At 37.4% G+C, this 25,179-nt stretch overlaps 2 protein-coding genes across 3 annotated transcripts; one reads left to right on the top strand and one right to left on the bottom strand.

The window, feature by feature from the left end:
- Positions 1-5,823: 5,823 nt before the first annotated feature.
- LOC142656329 (gamma-crystallin 1-like) lies at positions 5,824-8,484 on the top strand. Its single transcript, XM_075831226.1, has 3 exons — positions 5,824-5,832; positions 6,138-6,380; positions 8,209-8,484. Exons 1-3 carry the CDS (start codon positions 5,824-5,826, stop codon positions 8,482-8,484), a joined length of 528 nt encoding a protein of 175 aa, XP_075687341.1.
- A 13,651-nt stretch (positions 8,485-22,135) lies between these two features.
- On the bottom strand, positions 22,136-24,301 carry LOC142656331 (gamma-crystallin 1). 2 transcript variants are annotated; one of them, XM_075831228.1, is made up of 3 exons: positions 24,293-24,301; positions 23,585-23,827; positions 22,136-22,411 (listed from the first exon to the last, which is right to left on the bottom strand). In XM_075831228.1, the coding sequence occupies exons 1-3, from the start codon at positions 24,299-24,301 to the stop codon at positions 22,136-22,138; spliced, it is 528 nt and encodes a 175-aa protein (XP_075687343.1). The 2 variants fall into 2 exon arrangements, with proteins under 2 accessions (XP_075687343.1, XP_075687342.1); XM_075831227.1 differs by having other exon boundaries at positions 23,582-23,827.
- Positions 24,302-25,179: the final 878 nt, after the last annotated feature.

Genomic DNA, 25,179 nt, shown 5'->3' on the forward strand with positions numbered 1-25,179 from the left:
ACAGATTTACCACAAAGCATTATAAAGCGATTAAAAAGCACAAAATAGTTTCATAAAAATAACCCAAGTGAAAAAGATATTGTTATTTAAGCCGCACGGTGAACGCCTTAAAAAATAAAATAAAAAACAATACAAGAATTTTTTGTTTATCCTGCCTTTCAAAGAGTGCATCAAAAATAAATCAAAAAGTTGTATGTACCCTAAAATGGTACCAATAAAAACTACAAGTTGTCCCACAAAAAATAGTCACTTATACATCTATGTCGACGGAAATATAAAAAAAACTCTTAGAATATAGTGACACAAAAACAAATTCTTTAAAAAAGTAGTAAAACATAAAAAAATTATGTAAATTTAGTATCACCATTATCATAACGACCTGTAGAATAAAGTTGGCCAAACAATAGTCAGTGACAGACAAGAGTACCTGGATAGAAGATTTGGCAGACACTTGGCGTAGCAAACACTTGGCACAGATGGCACCTGGCACAGATGGTGAACTCAACTCCAACACTAGACTTCGCACTGGAGCAAAGACAACTACTGAATATGTGATACGGGATACAGGATATGGGAATACAAGATCCAACTAAGGGACCATTTGCAAACAAACATGGGAAGACTCAACAACGCTCAGGCAAGGAGGAAGAAGGCAGGGTCCTTTTTATAGACCAAGGTGTATTGGGATTGGGTAGGGACCATTTTACAGGCGCGCTGTGGAGCAGTGCAGCCGCATGTGCTGGCTTCTCCAGGGAGGGAGACGCCGGCAAACTCCAAGTGTCCTGCGGTCGTGGCTGCCAGTGAGTATAATGTGCCGGCGGTCAGCGACTGCGGGCACAACAGTCATTTTGTTAATTATATTACATGGTAAATGGTGTAAATTTAAGACGCAAAAACGAATGGTGAAAATGTTTCTGGTTTTCACCATTACCCTCCAAAAAAGTTCAAGTTAATCAGTAAATTATAAGTACCCCTAAATTGTGGCATTTTAATTTTAATATACCAAAAAAAGTTATGGCTTTTGAAAGGCAAAAATCAAAATCGCTCAATTATTAAGACCTTAAACGGTTATCATAGCATATTTTGATCTATTTGATCATTGTTTGTTTTGATTTGTTCTTTTGGCGTTATTCTTCTTATTCCATGAATACATGGTGGCGAGTCTACTTCATGACTATCTTTGTGGGTGCAGTCAGACGCGGCTGATTGTTGAATAGAATGTGCCGAAATCCATGCACCTGCTGCAGAAACAACCCCATTCAGATGAATGGAGCTGATTTTCAGTCTCAAAATTTTTTGTAACAAAATCTGCTGAGTGTTACTGTACCCTAACTGATATTGTTAGAAAACAACCGTTTCTTTAAGGTTGTCATGACTACTAGCTTAGCTTCTGGGTGGCTCTGGTTTGAGTTGCAGAGCCAATCTCATTTCTCTGTTTTCCTCCTACCAGATTCTAGGGTGGAGTATTTAAGTTTGGTGAGTTCTTTCCTTGTTGCTTGTGAATTTTTCTATGTATGCAGTTTCTGATCAAGCTCCTGGTTACACCCTGTATCACCTGACTATTTGGATTATTGGAACTGGACCTCAGCTCTGTCTTTAGATTAACCCTTTTGCTTACTGATTTGGACATTCTGCTCTCTGCTGGTTTTGACCTCTGCAACTCCTGGAATTCTTCTGTTTTCTGATTTGGACTTGCATTTTCTCCTGGTTGTGAACTCTGTTTGCTGTTAACCCTCTGGCTGTCTGGTTTTCCATTCTGGTATTGCCTGCATTGCACCTCCTGTCCAACACTGTATTATGTTAATGCAACCTGGGTTCTATGTAGCCAAATCCAACATGCCTTGTGGTTGGCCCTGGTGAAGACCATAGAGTAGCCATAGACTCTGCTGATCAGAGTAGTGACGGACTTGAGGTAGCGGATTATATGCACGCTTATTTTCTGACAGTTTCCAGCTGCCTTTGGAAAATCGCTTACAGAGCAATTCCATAACTTGCACTCTGGAGAATTGCTAAACTAGTGATTCCATTACACATATATTGATACTTTGTCCGTAATCACCGATTATCTTGTTTGTCATTAGCTTCTACGTAGGCCATCCATGCAACCTGTTTACATTGTAAATGGTCTATTCGTTGTCTAAATCAATAAAAAAAATTGTGCTTTGAATAAAAATCTGAATTAAAAAAAGACATGACCTCAGATGTTCTTTTCCATAATGCCTTGCAGGTGTCCTTCCAAAAATGCACTGCGGTTATCCCTCCCTTTAGCACAGTCAATCATGAGGGGTATATTGTAGTTAGGTGACATAACTAATACAGGATTGGTGTTAAAGAGATTGAAAGGGGTTGGATACCGTTCTATAAGACATCAGTGAGTCAGGCACACGTTTTTAAACCGAATTGAAGCAGATGGTCGATTAGATCAAATCAAAACCCAAACAGATTTCGGGGAATTCACTCCTCTCTATTTCTTTAATAGCGACTTCTTAAACTACCTGAGAAAAGCTGACAACTGTTCTTTATTTGCAATGGTCTCAGCCTAAACCATGGCTTGACATGGGATCATCACACTCTAGTACTTGGATCATTTCTTCCTTCCTTTAAAAATCTATACTGGCACCACGCTTGCTCGTGACAATCTTTACTATACATCTGCTTCTAGAGAGAGGCTAGTTGGTTCTTACCACTAACCTTATTGTACACATGCTGGTTATTTTGCAACATCGAATGGGTATTTTCCCTTTTGTATATGGCCAAATGGGTCTTCACATCAACGCATACAGCAAAACTGTTTATACAGTATTATACCTTTATATTTATTACTTTTTGTACAAAGTTGTCTTTATTGTTCTTTCAATGGCATAGCCAAAGGATCACTTAGTTTGTTACCTTTGATACAAACTATCCACCAATATGTAATGTGCAAGGACTGAACACCACATAAAAAAGGATTTCAATATTTTCCCTACTCAGAAAAGCACTCAGATGGAGTCTTTGTACATGAGACCTACTTTTGATATTACATTATTACATTATTATTATTACATTATTTTCTCCCTGTCCAATGCCAGTTCCCCAGTGGAGTGAGTATTGCTTTTAAGCGTCAAATACCTTTCAAGTTGCTTAACTTTCTGCATGTTCCAGATAGATATTAACTTTTCCTTAAAGACACCATCACCAACACTCTACAACACGCTAGCCACTTTTGATAATGTTTATGAACCTAACTCTTTTCTGGTTGCCTGGTTATTAAGAGTTTTGTATAAAGTGTCCAACCTAAGACAAGAGATAAATTCTGTTCTAGACCGAAATCTAAACTCTTCCAAAGAGCTCAGCCTCTCCCACACAAATTAGTAAGACAGTTGAGGTTGGCTTTGACCTCTGCATCTCAGACACATTTGGTGTGTATTGAACCCATTAATGAAACGTTACACATTTTTCTTTCATAAACACCAGTTTTATCACAGAAATGTATATCGCAACAGTAAGTTGTGCCAAAAATGGAAAAATTAGTGCATTGGATCATGCTCCAGTATCACTAACGATCATTCTTCAGTTCTACCCTAAATTGTTCCGTACCTGGGTCCTTAACAAAACTTTACTAGAAAACCCTTACCTTATGAAAACAATACACCAATTAATCTCAGAGTTTTTTCTCCACATTGACACCCAAGATGTCCCTGATTCAATAATTTTGGAAATTCGGTTGAAAAACACAACTACGAAAGAGGATTAATTTGCTCACAAATCTCTACCTTAGAATACACAAAAGAGTATGTTCACACGCTGAGTCAAAAACGTCTGAAAATACGGAGCTGTTTTCAAGGGAAAACAGCTCCTGATTTTCAGACGTTTTTTTAAGCCATTCGCGATTTTCGCTGCTTTTTCACTGCGTTTTTTACGGCCGTTTTTGGAGCTGTTTTCTATAGAGTCTATGATAAATGGCTCTAAAACGTCCCAAGAAGTGACCTGCACTTCTTTTTCGCGGCCGTTTTTTTACGCGGTCGTTTTTCACCAAGTGGGCGTTGTAAAGATAAGTGTATTACGCTGACTAATCAGCATCATACACTTCTCTCCATTTATGCACAGCTTGTTTCACTGCACAGTGTAATCTCGCAAGATCACACAGTGACGGGACTTCCTCCCACAGGTCCTTCACCGGAGCGATGGAAGAGTAAACAGACATCGCCTCCAGCCGTGCCAGGACGTTTATCCAAATCTGCAGCGGCTGGAGGCGATGTCTGTTCAGTCTTCCATGGCTCCGATGAAGAACCTGTTGGAGGAAGTCCACACTGTGCATGAAACAAACTGTGCATGAATGAAGAGAAGTGTATGATGCTGATTGGTCAGCGTCATACACCTCTTTACTATGCCCACTTGGTAAAAAGTTAAAACCGCCCAGTTAGTCATTAAGAACTAATTAGCATAAATCTAAAATTGTTCATAACTTGCTCAAAAATGATGACAGAAGAAGTAATTAACTGGGGGAACTAGTTTGCCTGAAGCAAGTGGTCTTATTTCCAAATGACTTATTAATGCAATCTACTTTATGATAAATCCTAGATTACTTTAGTCCTTCTTGTCAATTTTCTCCCTTTATACAGAACCATATGCCTGAGTCAACAGAATACTATCAAACTTATTTCATATAAAAAATAAGATATCGCAGTTTTGTCCATTGCCTCCTTCTCTAATACCAGAAACGAATCCAAAAAATTAAGTAAACACCTGATATGCAAGGATGAAAAGTGGGGAACTTCACTCACATCACGGCAGTTTCACTGACGACTACTTGTACAAATGACTAGTCCTAGATGTGCCATTACATCCATTTTACAGATTTTTAACCGCTTTGATAAAGCCTTTCAACTTTATGATTAACTTTAGCAAGTCTGCCCCAATGCTCTTTGAAAAATGGTCGCATAAAAAAACGGCCGCGGAAAAGGAGTACATGGCACTTCTTGAGCCGTTTTTGGAGCCGTTTTTCATAGACTCTATAGAAAAACAGCTCCAAAAACATCCGTTAAAAACGCTGCGAAAAACGCGACTTCGATTAAGAAACGTCTGAAAATCAGGAGCTGTTTTCCCTGTGAACATACCCTGAGGATGCAATGAAAGAGCAGACTTGCTATATAATATGATATTGTTAAATGTCTAGTATTGTTTGGTTTCTAGTGTTATAGTTTATACTTTATTTAGCCAGAATGTGAGAGAGACCCAGTAACTTTTAATGCATTTAGGAGGAAAGTAAACAACACACAGATAAACCAATGATTCCGTTCATATGATATTACCTTGAAATTATTTATTTCAGTGATTCATAATTGTAATATTTTAACAGTTTTTTTTCCCCTGTGGTGACAGATGTACAAGTTGTTCCTGATTTAGCTATCTTTTCCACCTTATATGGACACCAAAATGCACAGACATTACACCTTTTCCAACCTACGTCTCTGCTGTGTTTCACACAGATTTTTTTACTGAACTTTTTTTTATTTTTATTGCGGTTAAATATTCTATAATTTAGTTTAAGAGTTTCACATATGTGACACAGATATATATCTCATTCCTAAAAAAAGCCTATTAGTAGAAAATGTAAACAAAAGAAAAAAAAATGCTACAGATAGTAGTATACAAAGCAGCGCAGCCCTATGAAAGGAATGAACGTTACCCAGCACCACTGTAAATAGAGTAAAAAGAGCTATGCACACCCTTTTTAAATGTCTTTTGTTAAGCAGTTGCAGCACCAGTTTAAATGACATATATAAATAGGAGCTGGACTGTTTTATCTCAGATCCAGTGTGTACATATACTACAGACACAATGGGAAAGGTACTGTTAATGTTAATTATTTTTTCTTTTTCTAAATAGAACATCTGCATATATTATAAAAAAATGTTTTATGCCTGTTAATTGAATTTCTTTGTTATTTGCATTTTACTCTGTATTGGAAGCACAAACCCTAAGACACGAGAAAAAGTTGGCAAGTTATTGTATCACCTTACACATTCTCACATACATAAAACATATTTTTTACATATGTTTCACAAAATTAAAAATAAAATGTATGTATTCTGTCTGTCTTTGGATGCTAAACGTCATATTTTTAGTATTGAATATGAGAGTTGTTCTTACAGATCATCTTCTATGAAGACAAGAACTTCCAAGGTCGCTCCTATGAGAGCAACTCTGACAACATAGATCTTCACTCCCATTTCAGCCGCTGCAACTCTATCAAAGTGGAAAATGGAAACTGGATGGTGTATGAACGTACCAACAATCAGGGGCACCAGTACTTCTTAAAAAGGGGAGAATATCCTGACTTACAGCACTGGATGGGATTCAATGACTCCATCAACTCTTGTCGTATCATTCCTCAGGTAAGTTATAACTTTAGCAAAAAAAATAAAAATATGTGCAAATGAAAATTAGATTGTTGTAAAGAATGTAACAGCAATTACTAAACATTTTAAAAAAAGATCCCAACTCAAAAATTGGTATGTTTTGCATCAACTTAGAGTGAAATGTAATGTTTAATTGTGGAAAAACCCCTTTAAGTGGTTGCCATAAGTGTCTGATATGTCATTTGGCGCATCAAAAGACATTAAAAGCAAAATCCAGCCATGTGATCTTCTGTTTTATAGATAAGGCCTTATTTACGTCACATTTTTGCCCTATGTTTAGCGTCCATGCCAAGAAAGTTCCAGATGTACATGCCAAATATGTCCATAGGGCTCTATTGGCCAACTGGAGGCCAAAAAGAGTGTCCTTTTGGCTTCTGTCAGGCTGGTATGCCTGTTTTTTAAGGCATGGCTATTACATACAATGGGATGCCGCATTTTTTAACGTGAGAGCCTATGGGTGACGAATGCCACTGTATGACAAACGTCACAGGCATCTGTTAAACGTATACGTCATGGGCTTTTCAATAGCTTTTCATGACCTATACGTTTAACGAATGCCATATTAGCCTATGGGTGATGGATGTCTGTAACGAATGCCTAACTGTGGCATCTGTCAACCATAGGCTATATTAGTATTGGTTTAATGTATACATCATGAAAAGCTCATGATGTATACTTTAAATGAATGCCATAATAGTCTATGGGTGACGTATGTCACTGTTGATGAATCCGTCACAGCCAAAAGGAGCTTTTTTTGACATATACACTAAATGTACTGTAGAAACCTGCTATGAACAAGACCTACGTGTAAAAGCACAGTGAACCTCAGACCACCACCTATTTCCAGAATTAAAGGCATCTATAGAAAGCACAAACAACTTTGGTACTGATGTGAGATTTCTTTTCCTAGAAATCTGACTTAACATTTTAAGCAAATTATCATTAAAGTTCTTCTTCTAAAAGGCTTTACTTTGTGAACTGACACATACTAGCTGATACAGTCCAAGAGTTCAAAACTGGTACAGTAGACTTCAAACAAGTTTGTTCCATTTTCAGCACCTCAGCATATAATCTCCGCATTTTATTTAAAACATTGTAATAAAAAAATAGAAATGTCCATTCCAGCCGATGTACCATACTTTAGTGCATTGCTATTTATTTTTTCTATTGAAGTATTGTATTCAATTTATTTTTCAATTCCTCAATGATGTATCCTTACATTCACCAATGTTTTAAATCAACTACATGCTGACTCCAGCACACATTTCCTATATGCTGGAATATTTTATATTATTTGCACTGGGCCGGAATAATATATTTTGTTGTCTTAGATTATGCAAATGGAGTCTAAAAGAACCTACTGCCCCCAAAGAAGCATTTGTAAACTACCATACTTGCTAATAAAAGAGATTTAAACACATTTTAAAAGCAAATTTAATTGTAAAATCAAAAATTAACGTAAAAAATCTAAATAGAAAAGTAATTTAAATCCAAAGCCAAAACTGTTCAGTGGGCATGAATATTTTTTCAAATTACTTATTTAACTATTTCATTATTTAATAAGGCAATATTATTTAATAGTAAACATATTAACTTGACAAATTGTTCTGTTTGGTCATGCCCCTTACCACTCCCTTAAATATGTAAGCCACAGCATCTACACAAGAAGGAAAAAAAGTGGAACACAGATAAACCAATGAAAATGTATTTTTAAATGTTTTAATAATTTCAAAATTTTTACTTCTTCAGTCATTAGAAAGGCAATGATAGACATTTGTAATGAGGCTATCATTTGTATTTTTAGCATCGTGGAACTTTCCGCATTAGAATTTATGAGAAAGAAGACTTCAGGGGTCACACGGTGGAAATCACTGAAGATTGCCCACAAGTTTATGAAGAATTTAAATATCATGACATCCATTCCTGCAATGTGCTTGAGGGACATTGGATCTTTTATGAATCACCCAGTTATAAAGGACGTCAGTATTACCTGAGACCTGGAGAGTACAGGAGATACACCGAGTGGGGAGCTGTGAGCCCAAGGGTTGGCTCCTTCAGAAGAGTTCAGGATCTGCATTAATGACAAACAATTATGTTATCTATTTTGACTGTCAATAAAATGCTCTCCAAAAATATTTTACTTAATGCTATCTTATTTTCTTTTTCTGACAACAGTGTTTTAAGAATTAAAAAAAAAAAGCAAAAAAAATATGGCTCTTTAAGCCATCTGCGTTTTAGTAATCATAACTCTGTGTTTGTCACAAAACTATTACTTTTTGTAAAATTTTCCTGTTTTTACACTGCTTTATCTGTACATAAATGACTAAAACTTTAACCCCTTCACGACTGCCATGCGGCTATATACATTCCACCTGCCGAAGCCCCGTGCAGTTAGCACATATATAGACGTTTGCAGCGTGCATCAGGGTTTAATGAGTGCAGAAGCTGTTTCAGCGTGAGCAGCTCTGCACTAATCTATGTGTTGGCTCTCTCTACAAGTTCGCCGACACCTCTTTGACTTAGTTTCATAAACTTAAAGAGGCTCTGTCACCACATTATAAGTGTCCTATCTCCTACATAAGGAGATGGGCGCTGTAATGTAGGTGACAGCAGTGCTTTTTATTTAGGAAAACGATAATATTTTTACCACGTTATTAGTGATTTTAGCTTTATGCTAATTACTTTCTTAATGCCCAACTGGGCGTGTTTTTACTTTAGACAAAGTGGGCATTGCACAGTGGAGTGTATGACGCTGACCAATCAGCGTCATACACTTCACTCCATTCATTTAGTCAGCTCATAGGGATCCTGCTAGATTAGTATGTACTGTCTTATACTGACACATTAACGTTACTGAAGTGTTTAGACAGTAAATAGACATTCCTTCCAGCCAGGACAGGATCTCTATTCACAATTCCGATACTTCGGTAACGTTTCTGTGGTACTTACAGCAGAGCAAGTGTAATTTCGCGAGATCATGCTGTAAATGACAGGTTACAGCCAGATTACGCTTTGCTCTGCTGTAAGTACCACAGAAACATTACGGAAGTGTCGGGATTGTGAAATAGTCATCCCATCCTGGCTGGAAGGAATGTCCCACAGCACATAGTGAATAACGCAGTGTCACTATGCACTGACTAAATGAATGGAGAGAAGTGCATGACGATGATTGGTCAGCGTCATACACTCCTCTGTACAACGCCCACTTGGTCTAAAGTAAAAACACGCCCAGTTGGGCATTAAGAAAGTCATTAGCATAAAGCTAAATATTGTTCCTAACGTGGTAAAAATAGATATTTTTTCCAAATAAAAAGCACTGCTGTCACCTACATTACAGCGCCCATCTCCTTATGTAGGGGATAGGGCACTTATAATGTGGTGACAGAGCCTCTTTAACTTACAAGTGCATCTCTGCTCACAATGAAGCAGTCTGCACTTTTCTCTCTCCCAGTGTGTCGACACTTCCCCTCTCCTCCCTCCGTCCACGGCTTCTGCCCAGAGATAACGGAGCCAGTGTGCTCGTTATCTGGGCAGATAAGGTACTGACAGTTTGTTTTAATTCTTTATTCTTCTTCTCTCTCCTGGATCCCCTGTGAGGGGAGAGTGAAGAAAGCTAACAGTTACAGAGCTGATATATATATATATATATATATATATATATATATAGAGATCCAAAAAAATAGGCTTGAGAAAGGCTCAAGTGGATAGAGCTGAAACGTCGCACTTGGGTTTATAAAGTACCCTCTTTTTCACTAATTTCTATGGTGTGCTGCCTATTTTTTTTGGATCTCTGTTGATATTGAGAGCTTGGTCTGCTCCCTGGGGCCTGCACCCACATCCTTTAACCGGTGCTGCTGGATCTTTTTCGTTTTTCTATATATATATATATATATATATATATATAGATATATATATATATATGTATATATATATATATGTATATATATATATATATATATATATATATATATATATCTCTATATATATATATATATATATATATATATACACACTCACAGATAAATAATATATAAATATATTTAAAAAAATTACAGAAGTGTTTTTTTCCCCATTTTTAGTGATTTGTCTGCTCAAAATAAAAATTTCAAACATGGAATTAATTAAAATAATCTAGAAAATTAAAGCCTCATAAGTCTTGTAAAAAAACTAAATAAAAATAGTTAGGATATTCAAAGCAGTTGCAAAGATATTATTGTTTAAATAAATGCATATTAGAAATTGAAAATTTGACATGGACACAGGGGTATCAATGACCCTTGGTCATGAAAGGGTTAAGGGTATATTCACAAACAGCAGATTAATCTATGCACATACTGCAGAGACAACCGGTTGGTGGTTGGTTAATAGGTACTTGGACTTGTCTATCACACATATATGGCATAACCAGTGGATCTGGCAGAAGTTTTTCCTGTTGGGAAAATCCCTTTTAGGATTCCCTACCTACTGTTTAGGTAGCAACGGACTGGTACTGATCATATTGAACAGCATATTTTAGATAATGTTATAATTAATCAACAACCAGCATGTTTTCTGTAAAAGAGGCCCTGTCAAAACCATTTATTTGCTTTTTATGAAGTAGTAAGCAGGAACCTAGACAAGGGACTGTCAGTAGATGTAATATACTACAATTTTTCTACAGCATATGAAACTGTTGTTTTCCCAAGCGTTAATTGTATAAGTTAAGGTCCATTGTTTGAGATAATATAATTTGTGATTGGATAAAAAATTGGCTAAATTACATATTCAAAGAGTCGTCAAAAATGCATCATATTCAAATTGAACTAAACTTATAAGTGGGATACCCCAGGGATCTATACTGGGACCATTACTGCCTAACCTAGTTATAAATGATACAGAAGTTGGAGTTCATAGCACCTTCTCTGCATTTGCAGATGGCACAATGCTCTGTATTATTATAGATATTTTACAGGATAAACTGGATAACTAGTCACTAAAAATGGCAGATGAGCTTCAATGTAAATATGAATAGTATATGGTTATACATTTTTGGGAATATAAATAAGCAAGCTACATGTATTTATAGCCTGAGTGGATCACTATTGAAGGTGTCTATAATGGAAAAGGATAAAGGTGTAGTTATCGATAAACTAAATTATAGCATGTAATGCAAGCTGCTGCATAAAACGCTAACAGCATATTGTCATCTATTAAGAAAGACAAGGCTTTCTAGGCATGACTTCTATTCTGTTTAAAAATAAATACGGTAAGTTATACTTTTTGTGACCCTACAGAGAGCGCAGGGTCACTGCTCGTGGATAAAGGAATTCTAAAGCAATATTTTACTGTTCAAACTGTAACATTACGGAACATACTCCCACCAGATGTGGTAATGGCTAAAATTTGGATAGATTTAGGAAAGAGTTAGACAATTTCCTTCAAAAACACTATATACAGGTTAGCTGGTATTCATTTAGAATATTGATCCAGGGATCTGTGCAATTGCCAGTAGGGGTCTGGAAGGATTTTTTTTCCCCCAATGTATTACAAATTAGTCTCTGCTATTTAATGGTGGCTTTGGCCTTCCACTAGATCAGCTAGGGATGGCAAGTACTAAAGAATGAACTTGGATTTAGGTATTTTTCAACCCATTAACTATTTAACTTTGTAACATTCTTCTCTGTGCCTAATCAGAATTGCCTCCTGAGCAGAAACAAACACAATTGCGCATGAACCCTCCAAAACCAAGATATTCAGCTACTCTATGAAACTTTACAACCCCTCCTTGCTGTGTCCTCTGTTAATGAGCCTGGGACAGCATAGCATAATAACGTCTACACTGGTTTCTGTCATTTCCCAGAAAAATATTTACCAGTAGTGCTGTCAGGTAACCTTGGCATACACAACTGGCTAAACTGAAGCGTGCTTCAAGAATTCCTGAACAGTGGTGGAAAGCCAAGATTATAGATGACTTTCTCACATACCAGCAAGTCCTACTTGATTTTAGGAATACCTTGTCATCATCACTCCTACTTCTCTCTCATATCCTCTCAATCTCGTAAACCCAAACAAGTTTCCAATCTATTTAAATCCCTACTGCTGCCTTCAGCTACTATCCACTCTATCTACTCTGGAAACCTGCCATATACATACATTAAATAAAAAACTTAGATGATCAGGCTTAAACCACAATCACAGCTGTCTGATCTAACCCCTAAGCAAACTATTCAACAGATACTGTCCTCGTCAAAGTCACTAATGACCTACTAACTGCTAAATCTTTGGCTATTACTCCACCTATCTTACAACCTTTTCCACAGGAGGGGAAGGGGGGGGGGCAACAAGGTCATTGTTGAAGAAGATCCATGGTTTCCCTATTTGTAGGAAATTATCGTGTGAACTTTCTTTCCAACTAAAGATCATACAATTCTGGTTTACTCTGTCATTCCATAACTGACCAGTTGAGGGGTTCCTTGAATAACTAATGGTGTGGTACAAGAAATTTCACAGCCACTAGGCTAGAAAACAGTAAATAAGACATTCCATGGTAGTGGTATTTATACTACTATAGAATATGTCTTATATTGTAATGACGGGGTAGGGAGACAGACAGGTGAGCCCTAATCTACCTGCCACTCAGTCCCTGCCTACTTGCACGGCCCGTCCTAGGCGACGGCGTACAACTGGGCGACAGTCCCTACGCTCAATATGTGCACGACAGACAAACAGACAAGGGTACACAGAAGCTAAGGGAAATGGGGCAGTTGCCCACGGCAACACCGCGAGCAACAGGAGTAGTGAACGAGCCGAGTCAAACCAGGAGTGTACGAGGTACCAAATGCAGAGCAGGAGCGTAGTCAGTAAAGCCAGGGTCGAAATGAAGCAAGGTCAATAATAATAGCAGGAGCGGCAGAGCCAGGAAAAACAAGAAAATCACAGGCAAAGGACAAGCAACAACTGAAGGTATAAATAGACCGAGGGCGGGAGCTAGAACTGTCTGGCCAGGCTGTGATAGGTTCTCCCACTCCTCAGCCTCCCAGCCTGAGTGGTGGCAGATGGAGTCACTCTATCAGACCTAGGCACAGATGCAGACTGATTAACCACGGGCGTCGACACAGAAGCTGTGTCTGGCAGATCCTTTACATATATACTGTTTTCTATTTAATTGGTTATATATTGATTGATGCATTGCATGATTGTTGTTTCTCTATGCATACTCACCATTTGCACAATAAACTTGCTTGAGAATGGCTCCAGATTAGGAACCGAAACGTAGCGTATGGAATAAACCCTCCATTTATTTTCTTTTTTTGGAGTGCTGCCTCTTATTTGAACATAGGCTGAACAGAGGCGTGATCGTATAGTGGTTAGTACTCTGTGTTGGTGATTGCCGGGATCTTTCATTCCCTATACAATTAGGGATATATTCCCTTCCTCAAGCACCACGCAGAAAACAGAGTACCGTAGTGTCGACCACCATTTAAACAGAATCTTATTTGAGCATATTGACATAGGACTCTGGCCAAACTCCTGTGGCGTGCACCCTAAAATTTGTTACTTTTACATATTTTCCACTGTGCTGCTTTGGAATTTTCTTTGATAGATAGATAGATAGATAGATGGTGGTCTGCAGTGTGTCATCACGCTGCAGGCTACACAAGAGAATACAACACTAATCAGACACAGTCACTCGTGGAATACATAACAATTAAAGAGGGACCCATCAGCTCTCCTGACATGTGTAGCCTGTCAGGCTATCTGATGTCTTTTAGGACTGTATCCAAGTGGGATGCTGTCCTAGAATACATCAGAGAGTCAAATGTGGCAATCAGTGCACTTATGATTCCACAAAATAAAAAAATAAATACTTATCACCTCCGCTGATTTACCGAAGGGATGATGTAGCGTCGTGCATTATGCGTCATGCGTCGTGAATCCGAAACTTCTGGGAAAATCGGACCAAAAGTGAAAAAACGCTTTGGAAGACCATGCTGCTTTGTTTTACCGCAAGTGGCTAAAAACCGCCTTGGGAAAAAATGCCTCTGCCTCCCAATGAAATCAATGGGTGGTGGTTTCAGACTTTTTTTTTGTCGCAGATTCCGACTCGATTTCTGTGTCAAAATCAGCGTAAAAATTCGGTGTGAAATGGGCCTAAGGTGTTTTTTTCCATGGCGGTTTTTAGCCAATCGCTGTAAAAAAAAAGCGGCATGCTGTTTCATGCTGCGGCTTTGCCTCTGACCTCCCATTGAAATCAATGGGAGGCAGAGAAAGCGTATTTTGCTGCGTTTTTTGTCCGTGGCACTCAATGACTCAGTACATTGATACAATATCAAAACTAAGTGCAGTACATAAATACAGTACCAGAGCTAAGCTCAATACATAAATACTGTATCAGATCCAAGCGCAGTTGATAAATATGGTAGCAGAACAAATATCAGTAGAGAGAACTATTATGAAGTCACCGTTACCCCTGCTATAGTATGTAATGCTCATAATTCTATCATATGAAACTACAACTCCCAGTATAGTCTGAACAATGCTTAGAATATGCTAGGGGTTATTGCTTCACAAACAAGAATGGTACTACACATCATCTCGCTGCAGACCATACAGTGAATCCAGTACCAATCTAACATGTGATATCTTCTTTGATTGGAGTTCTCTTTTCTTCTTGATCCAGGTCAGTCCTCCATGACAACTTCTCCTCGCCACGACTCCTCTCTGCAGAATTTGACCCTCAGATGTCTTTGGCTCCTCAACAATTTACGTAGAACCATGTCAGAAACAATGTCGTTCTGTGCAAATTGCAGCAAATTTGGGGTGTTTGTCAAAATATACACGGCATACGGTATATGTTGGGATTTTTTTATTCATTTGCCTCATGGATGGTGCAGAGCTGGTTGGAACACAAAGGTATTCTGATGCATTATAATGAAAAAAATAAATTGTAAAATAAAAGATTAACAATTTTATTTTTTATTAAATTGAATAACATTTATTTTTAATTATAAGAAAACATGCTCATGAAAAATTAAGAATAAGCATGATTATTTTTTATAAAAACTGAGTTTATTAAATAAAAGTCACAATATACACAAAAATAAATACATTTTATATATATATATATATATATATATATATATATATATATATATATATATATATATATATATATATACACATCTTTAACCTTTACAACCCTTATAATAAGTTTAAAACATAAAAAAAGTGCTAAAAAAATTGCAGAATTTGATTTGTTTAATATTTTAATTTAAGAAAATATATATAAATTTAAATTTTAGCACTGAAAAATAATACAGAAAAAGAAAATACCCCGAACAACAAAAATACAACACGTCACACAAAAGTGATTTTTGTCATTTATCTGCTGTATGATTCCCTGGCACTCAGTTGTCACTGCCAGTAATCGTTGGTTTGCAGGTTGGTGGATTTTCAATATTTCTAATAACAAGGAAAAGGCTTTGGTAAGACTATATACCATAGATCAGATGTTTGACAAATGTTAAGTATCTCTGAAGACAAAGCAATTACAAAAATAGAAGAAAAGGTAGTAATGGGCAATAAGCCAGATTCCCACTCCCCCCCTTGAATTTAAAGAAGTACTCCAGTAATGTTTTTGTTTATATACTGCAGCATAGGCTATTATTAACCCCTTCAGGACTGAGCCTGTTTTGGCCTTCAGGACGAAGCCGATTTTTAAAATCTGACATGTGTCACTTTATGTGGTAATAACTTCGGAATGCTTTTACCTATCCAAGCGATTATGAGATTGTTTTCTCGTGACACATTGGACTTTATGTTACTGGCAAAATTTGCCCGATAGATTCAGTATTTAATTGTGAAAAACACCAAAATTTAGCGAAAAATTGCAAAAATTAGCATTTTTCTAAATTTAAATGTATCTGCTTGTAAAACCGATAGTAATACCACACAAAATAGTTACTAGTTAACATTTCCCATATGTCTACTTTAGTTTGGCATCGTTTTTTGAACATTCTTTTATTTTTCTAGGACGTTACAAGGCTTAGAACTTTAGCAGCGATTTCTCATATTTTCAAGAAAATTTCAAAAGGCGATTTTTACAAGGACAAGTTCAGTTCTGAAATGGCTTTGAGAGTCTTATATATTAGAAAGTCCCAATAAATCACCCCATTTTGAAAACTGCACCCCTCAAAGTATTCAAAACAGCATTCAGAAAGTGTATTAACCCTTTAGGCGTTTCACAGGAATTAAAGCAAAGTAGAGGTGAAAGTTACAAATTTCATTTTTTTTATACAAAATTCATTTGTAATACATTTTTTCTATACCACAGAAGGTTTTTCCCAAGAAATGTAACTTATTATTTATTGCCCAGATTCTGCAGTTTTTAGAAATACCCCACATGTGGCCCTAGTGCGGTCATGGACTGAAACACAGGCCTCAGAAGCAAAGGAGCACCTAGTGGATTTTGGGGCCTCCTTTTTTTAGCATATATTTTAGGTACCATGTCAGGTTTGAAGAGGTCTTGTGGGGCCAAAACAATAAAGACCCCCAAAAGTGACCTCATTTTGGAAACTACACCTCTCAGGGAATTTATCTAGGGGTATAGTTAGCATTTTGAACCCACAGTTTTTTTGCTAAATTTATTTGAATTAGTTTGTGAAGATGAAAATCTACTTTTTTTCTGAAAAAACGTAGACATTTTTAATTTTTTCAAGGTATAAAAGAGAAAAAACACCCTAACATATGTAAAGCAATTTCTCCTGATTATAGCAATACCCCATATGTGGTAATAAACCGCTGTTTGGACCCACAGCAGGACTCAGAAGGAAAGGAGCACCATCTGGATTTTGAAATTCTGATTTTGCTGGAATGGTTTTCAGTGCCATGTCGCGTTTGAAATGCACTGGAGGGAACAAAATAGTGGAAACCCCCGGAAAGTGACCCCATTTTGGAAACTACACCCCTCAAGGAATTTTTCTAGGGGTAAAGTTAGCATTTTAACCCCACGGTTGTTTTGCTGAATTCATTGGAATTATTCTGTAAAGGTAAAAATCGACTTTTTTTCTGAAAAAAGGTAGCCATTTTAAATTTTTACAAGGAATAAAGGAGAAAAAGCACCCCAACATTTGTGAAACAATTTCTCCCGATTACGGAAATATGCCATATGTAGTAATAAACTGCTGTTTGGACCCACAGCAAGGCTTAGAAGGGAAAGAGCGCTATTTGGCTTTTGGAGCTCAAATCTAGCTGAAATGGTTTTTGGATGCCATGTCGCATTTGCAAAGCCCCTGAGAGGCCAAAACAGGGAAAATCCCCCAAAAGTGGAAATTACACCACTTAAAGAATCTATCTAGGGATATAGTGGGCATTTAGACCCCACAAGTCTTTTGCAGGATTTATTAGAATCAGGCAGTGAAAATGAATATCGACATTTCTTCCACTAAAATGTTGCATTTTTTTCAATTTCACAAAGGATAAAGGGGGAAAAAGCTGCCCAACATTTGTAAAGCAATTTCTCCCGAGTACGGCAATACCCCACGTGTGGTCATAAATGGTTTTTCATTAGAAAGTAATTAACCCTTTCTGGAGTGATCCATTTTTTTCTTTTCCTTCTTAGTTTTTTCCTCCCCGCGTTCCAAGAGCCACAACTTTTTTATTTTTCACTCAAAAGAGCGGTATGAGGGCTTATTTATTGAGGGACGAGCGGTCGTTTTTATTGGTGCCACTTTTTGGTACATACAACTTTTTGAGCACTTTTTATTACATTTTTAAGTAGAGCCAAGGTGACCAAAAAACCAGCGATTTTGTCGTTCTAAATTCTTTATTTTTTACGTGAGACACTCCATACATCACCCCCCACACTACGACATGCTATGTCGTGGTGCGCGCAGGGGTTAATGCGCAGCGCATGGTGCGGAGTGAAAATTACAATTTTCCACTCATATGCCATTTTAGTGCACTATATGTTATGCCCAGTTTGTGCCACTGAAGACAAATACCTCAAAATATTACCCCATTTTGGGGTACCAAGACATTTTTTTGATCACGTTTTATTCCATTTTTTGGCAAGCAAGGTGACCAAAAACCATCAATTCTGACAATGTTTTTTATTTGTTTTTTTATGGCCTTCACCCTGGGCTATAAATGACCATTATACTTTATTCTGCAGGTCGATACGATTACGGCGATATCAGAGGTATATAATTTTTTTATGTTTTGCAGCGTTTGTGCAATAAAATCACTTATTTATAAAATAAATAAATTTTTGTGTCACCATATTCTGAGAGCCATAACGTTTTTATTTTTCAGTCAAAAAAGCAGTGTAAGGGCTTGTTTTTTGCGGGACGGGATGTAGTTTGTATTGGTACCATTTTGGAGTACATGCAACTTTTTAATCACTTTTTATTGTATATTTTGGGAGGGTTGGTAACCAAAAAAATTGTGATTCGGGCACTGTTTTTCGTTTATTTTTTTCGCGGTGTTCACCGTGAAGGAAAAATAATATTACAGTTTTATAGTTGGGGTCGTTACTAACGCGGTGATACCAAATATGTGTACTTTTTTTAACGTGTTAATTTTTTTCCTATAATAAAAGTCTTATTATAGGAAAAAAAGCATTCTTTGTTTATGTCACTTTCTAACTTTGATTTTTACACTTTTTCAAAACATTTTTATTATCTTTTTTTAACTTTTTTCACTTGTCCCACTAGGTGACACTTAGACTGGCAGCTCTGATCGCTGCTGGAATACATTACACTACACACATAGTGTAATGTGTTCTAACTGTCATTGTGACGTAACTGTCACACTGACAGGAATCATCGGAGGACCGGTCGGAGGCTGATCCTCCAAGGCTTCCATACATGGCAACCCGGAGGTCATTGTCTGGCCTCTGGTTGCCATGATAAGCATCGCCAGCCCCCGCAAATACATGTGGGGGGCTGCCGATCCACTGTATACCTCTTCGATGTGGTGATCGCAATCAACCACCGCATCGAAGGGGTTAATTGCCGATTTCAGCGGTGACAGGCCGCTGATTGGCAACGGGGAGAGCAGGGCTGACACCGTGCACAGTTAACCGCCGCTGCGGTGTAGCGCCGCGCGGCGGTTAACTGTTAAAGCGCGGACGTAACTGTACGCCCAGGTGCGCGAAGTTACTGCTCATCTGGACGTACAGTTACGCCAAGGTGCGGGAAGGGGTTAAAAAATAATATAGAGGCTCATGTGTATTCCTTGTATATACCTGTTTTATTTGATATGCCATTTATAAGTTGTCTGAAATCTTGTCTACTTTCCCCCTTTTAAATGGTTCCCCTAATGCAGCCCATATTTTCCATGATGCCTATGGTCTCATCACTCTGCACTTGCTCTTATCTGAGTTTTATCTAAATGCAGCAAGTGAAAGATCAGTGACATAGAACTGCAGTCCTCACACTGCAGAGTTTCAGTGTATTCCTACGTGATGCAGATTTAGCCTGTCTCCATGCCAGCCCTTACAAGCAGGGGAAAGGGGAGAGAAGTGGAAAGCTGCATCACATAGAAAAACACTGGTCTCTCACACACAGTAATATCCCAGTTAGGGCATGTTCAAATGTGGCAGAATTTTTGCTGCAAAAGGTGCTATAAACTCGCGGCAATTACGCAACTAATCTGCAGCAGCATTTGCAGATAATTCAGATGTTGCGGATATTACAGCAGACTTGCCACAGATTTCAGCCGATGCATTGCAAAGGCTGAAATCCGCAGTGAAATTCTGCTGCTTCTCCACAACAGAATGTGCATGCTGTGGAGTGAAAATTCTGCACTGCAGCCTAAATTCCGCACTGTTATTTTCCGCAATGTCTGAACTAAGTTACACTAAAAAGGTTTAGAAACCAATGAAAAAGTGGCTGCTACAGATTTCCACTAAGGACCGTGGCAGAATTCAACAGCAATTCCGCCATATCTAAACTTGCCCTTAGTTTAAACAGTGTGAGTCAGGGGAGTTTCATAATTCTGCAGCTCATTATTGTACGGACTCACCAATTATATCGCTGCATTCCTGCTTTCTTAAAAAGGTCAGAAATAATCTCTTCAGCAGCACTATATGCATGGGGGATATACAGAGGAATAACAAGGGTAGAGCTGGGGGGGGGGGGGGTGAGTGAGAGCTTCTAGGGGGGGATTTGATAGGTGGGGATGTAATCCTGTAGTTCACACAAAGTCAGCCACAGGGAAGAGACTTGACCTCCTGTCTATGCATGAGAGCATGCTCTATTTTGGTTGTCAGACTGAGATCACATGACACAGCTGCCCATAATGAAAGGGTTCAAAATATATATGCAACTGATCTGGGAAGAAATAAATGACACTGCTGAAATATTGCTGGTGAGTAAGCATGATATGTGCAGATTGATTTTTTTTGCCAGAGTGCAAAAAAAACCTGCAATTTCGCCACACTTTTTTGCATCCTAAATTTACGCCGTTTACCGTGTGTTATATATAAAATAATAACTTTATTTAGCGGGTTGTTGCGATTGCAACAATACCAAATTTATATAGATGTTGTATGTTTTACTACTTTTACACAGGGAAAACACTTTTTTTTCAAAATTATTTATTTTTGCGACTTTTTGATCACTTTTTATTACAAGTTTTTTTATTTTAATTTTACGACGTTCACCGTGCGGGTTAAATGATGTAATAAGTTTATAGTTGGGGTCATTACAGATGCGGCAATACCAAATATGTGTAACTTTTTAACTTTATTATTATTTTTTTAATAATAAAGCAGTTTGTAAGGGGAAAAAGTGGGTTTTTCATATTTTTTTTCACTTTTTATTAAACTTTTTTTTACTTTTTTACTAGTCTCACTAGGGGACTTCAATATGCGATCATATGATCGCATTTATAATACACTGCAATACTTCTGTATTCCAGTGTATTATGCCTGTCTGTGTAAAACGGACAGGCATCTGCTAGGTCATGCCAGAGGCATGACCTAGCAGGCATTCACTACAGGCAGACCTGGAGGCCTTTATTAGGCCCCCGGCTGCCATCGGAGACACAGACACTTGGCGATCTTATCGCCGGGTGTCAGTGGGATGAGAGGGAACTCCCTCCCTCCATAACAACTCAGATGCGGCGCTCGCTATTAAGCGCCGCATCTCAGGTGTTAAACGGGTGAGATCGATACTAATTTTGATCTACACGTTTGAGCTCCCTGCTCTGTTTATTTATTCCGATGCAGCGCCGTAAAAAAGCTATTGCATCGGAATAAAGCCCATTAGTGGCCGCCGTAAAAACACTATGGGGTAGTCACTAACGGGTTAAGGATGAGAGGTACGTAAATGGAGAATGTTAAGAAAAGATTATTGTAGGAAGATCAGGCCTAAACGTAAACATTCATAGTGGTATAACTGAAGACAATGGCAGCTACCATGGAATTACCTGGGCTCCATTTATGGTTGTAGAACAGGCAGCATTGAAAATGTATATTTTGCAGTTAACATAAACTAAATGTGAATATCCAAAATGAGGCTGAAATGAGGACGTTACATTTTTATTCTATTATTATTATTTTTTTATTTTTTTTTATATAAAAGTATAAATTTCTGGATTGTAATCTATTGGATTTACCCACCTTTCGTGATTTGCACATTTTTTTATTGATATTTATAAATAATGAAACTGTATATTTTGTATTTGTTTTAAACTTTATTCTGATTTATTTTAATTAACAAATGAAATGTGCCTTAAATAAAATACGCTTAAAATAATTCCTGAACTCTCCTGAAAGAACCAACTCTAGGGGTTACAGCTCCCCACTCGGTGTATCTCCTGTATTCTCCAGGTCTCAGGTAATACTGACGTCCTCTGTAGTTGGGCTGCTCATAGAAGATCCAGTGTCCTTCAAGAACATTGCAGGAGTGGATGTCTTGATAATTGAATTCTTCATGGACTTGAGGGCAATCTTCAGTGAACTCCATCATCTGTCCTCTGAATTCTTCCCTTTCATAGATTCTCAGTCTAGAGGATCCACGGTGCTATAGAGAAATAAGTAAATAATTAAACAATTCATGACTTAATCAGAATCAAGGTCAAATTTAACAGTGTATGTCGCATAATAATGGTACTTGATAACAAACTTCTGTATGTATATGGCATCTGTATTCACTTTTATTTAGTAATAGGCTATGTTCACACGGGGTCTTTTGCCGAGTTTTTTGACGCGGAAACCGCGTCGCAAAACTCGGCAGAAACGGCCCGAGAACGCCTCCCATTGATTTCAATGGGAGGCGTCGGCGTCTTTTTCCCGCGAGCAGTAAAACTGCCTCGCGGGGAAAAGAAGCGACATGCCCTATCTTCGGGCGCTTCCGCCTCCGACCTCCCATTGACTTCAATGGGAGGCAGGAGAAAGCGTGTTTTCTGCCCGCGGCGCTCAATGGCCGCGGGCGAAAAACGGCGCGATAATTGCTATTCACACGGAGTATTTTGGGGGAGGAATATCTGCCTCAAAATTCCGTTTGGAGCTTTGAGGCAGATATTCCTCCCCCAAAATACTCCGTGTGAACATAGCCTTAGAAAGTAATAATGAAGCTTAATCCCTTGACGCCGCAAAATTTATTTGTTCTATTATGTTTTTTTTCTTCTCTGTCTTCCACAAGCCATAACTTTTTAATTTTTTTGTTGATGTAGCCATATGAGGACTTTTTTTTTCAAAACGAGTTGTAGTTTTCAATGGCACCATTTAATGTACCATATAATGTACTGGGAAACGTAAAATCTTCGTAGGGTGGAATTGGAAAAAAAACAGCAATTCCTCCATTGTTTTCATCACTGTGCGGGAAAAATTATAACTTTATTCTGAGAGTTGATAAGATTACGGTGATGTAATAAAATAAAATAATATCGTTTTTTTTTATGTAACCCTTTTATTTGTTTGTAGATTTAGTGGTGTGGGGGTCTTGTTTTTAGCACGGTGAGCTGTTGTTTTTATTTGTTCTAAGTTGGGGAACATGCAACTTTTTGATAACTTTTTATTCAATTTTTTTTGTGGGGGCTAATGTGACCAAAAAGCAACAATTCTGCCATTTTTCAATTTTTTTTTTTTTTACAACATTCACCATGCCTCAAAGCTGTAATCGGACTGCTAAGAAACATTTTTGAGCATGAGACCCCTTGGCTTCATTTTCTAATTAAAAAGATAGAATAACTACCTGAGGAATAATGCGACAAGACCTTATGGAGTCATTTAATCCCATCCACTGCTGGAAGTCAGGATATTCTCCCCTCCTCAAGAAGTACTGAAGTCCAGTATAGTTGGGACGTTCATACAGCATCCAGTTTCCATTCTCTACTCGGATAGAGTTGCAGCGACTGAAATATGAGTTCAGGTCAGAACAGTCAGAGCTGCACTCATGAGAGCGGCCCTGGAAGTTCCTATCCTCATAGAAAGTGATCTAGAACATGAAAAAAATGTATAAATGTGCTAATGAAAACAATAGGAATTGTGCAGAAGGAATAAAAGAAAAGAAAGAAATGTCACAACAATAAAAGAACAAAAGTGTTGTTTTATAATGACACTTAAGTTTGGTTCTATGTACACATTTTCAGCAAATGTACCTCAATTTTGATGAAAACAATGTATTTTCTTGAGCCGTTTTTTATAAATCAGTAGTCTTTAACATGTATGCATTATATTTAGACGATATTAGGTTTAGTCTAAAATCCTAATTTTAAATGGTAGAATAAAATCTAAAGAATAAAGATATTTGCTGTACTGGTTAGCTCTATAACGGTTCATGCCGTTTTTAAAATGTAAAAATAAAGCATTGCTCCTTGAATGCAGATTGTCTGGAAAAATATAGACAAAATATAGACCAGTACAATAAACTGTTTTGTGTGGAAAATGAACAAAACTTTACCTTGCCCATTTTGCTTAGAGAATCTGTGATGTGGCCTCAGTGATGTGGAATGAAACACACAGCTGTCTTTATATACCATGTCCATTGCTGGATCTGCATTACTAACACAATAGACATCTCGCTTAGTACAAACAATGTATAGTATTTCTCTTTTCACTCTATATTAAAGCCGAGAATGTTCAGTCTTTTTATACCTCTCTTGTCAGCTTTTAATTATCACGGGTTCACTTTTATTTGCTACTGTCAGTAAATAAAGAATCAGCACAGTAAGTACACATGCTAATGTATCTTTCCGTAATAACACAGCATAGGAAAGGTAAATCAAAATTAGTTTTGTGTGTCGTTTTACAGATTAATTAACCCCATATTGACTAACCTATTTTAGGCCTTAATGACCAAATACTATTTTTTGTTTTTCCATCGTCGCATTCAAAGAGCTATAACTTTTTTATTTTTTCTGTCGACATAGCTGTATAAGAATTTGTTTTTTTGCAGGGCAAGTTGTATTTTTTAATGGTACCATTTTGGGGTATATATAATTTATTGATTAACTTTATTAACTATTTTTGTGGGGTATTGGAAAAAAGCGAAATGTTGCCATATTTATTTTGAGTCCTAAGTTCTCGCCGTTCACCATGTGGTATAAATAACATAATAACTTTATTCAGCGGGTAGTTACAACTGCAGCAATACCAAATGTATATAGTTCTTAAGGTTTTAATACTATTGCTCAATAAAAACATTTTCTTTCCAAAATTATGTGTTTTTATGTCACTAAATTGTAAGAGTAAAATTTTTTTATTTGTCCACCGATGTAGCTGTATGAGGGCTTATTTTTTTGTGGGATGACTTGTAGTTTTTATTGTTATAATTTTGGTGTACATACG

The sequence above is a fragment of the Rhinoderma darwinii genome, chromosome 6 (genome assembly GCF_050947455.1).
Source record: "Rhinoderma darwinii isolate aRhiDar2 chromosome 6, aRhiDar2.hap1, whole genome shotgun sequence".
Classification (NCBI taxonomy): Eukaryota; Metazoa; Chordata; class Amphibia; order Anura; family Rhinodermatidae; genus Rhinoderma; species Rhinoderma darwinii.

Bases quoted from the DNA above. Each gene is read 5' to 3' on its own strand.
- LOC142656329 (XM_075831226.1), top strand. The intron at 6,381-8,208 runs GTAAGTTATAAC...TTGTATTTTTAG, and splicing joins CTTGTCGTATCATTCCTCAG to CATCGTGGAACTTTCCGCAT.
- LOC142656331 (XM_075831227.1), bottom strand. The intron at 22,412-23,581 runs GTTATTCTATCT...ATTTCTCTATAG, and splicing joins GTCGCATTATTCCTCAGGTA to CACCGTGGATCCTCTAGACT.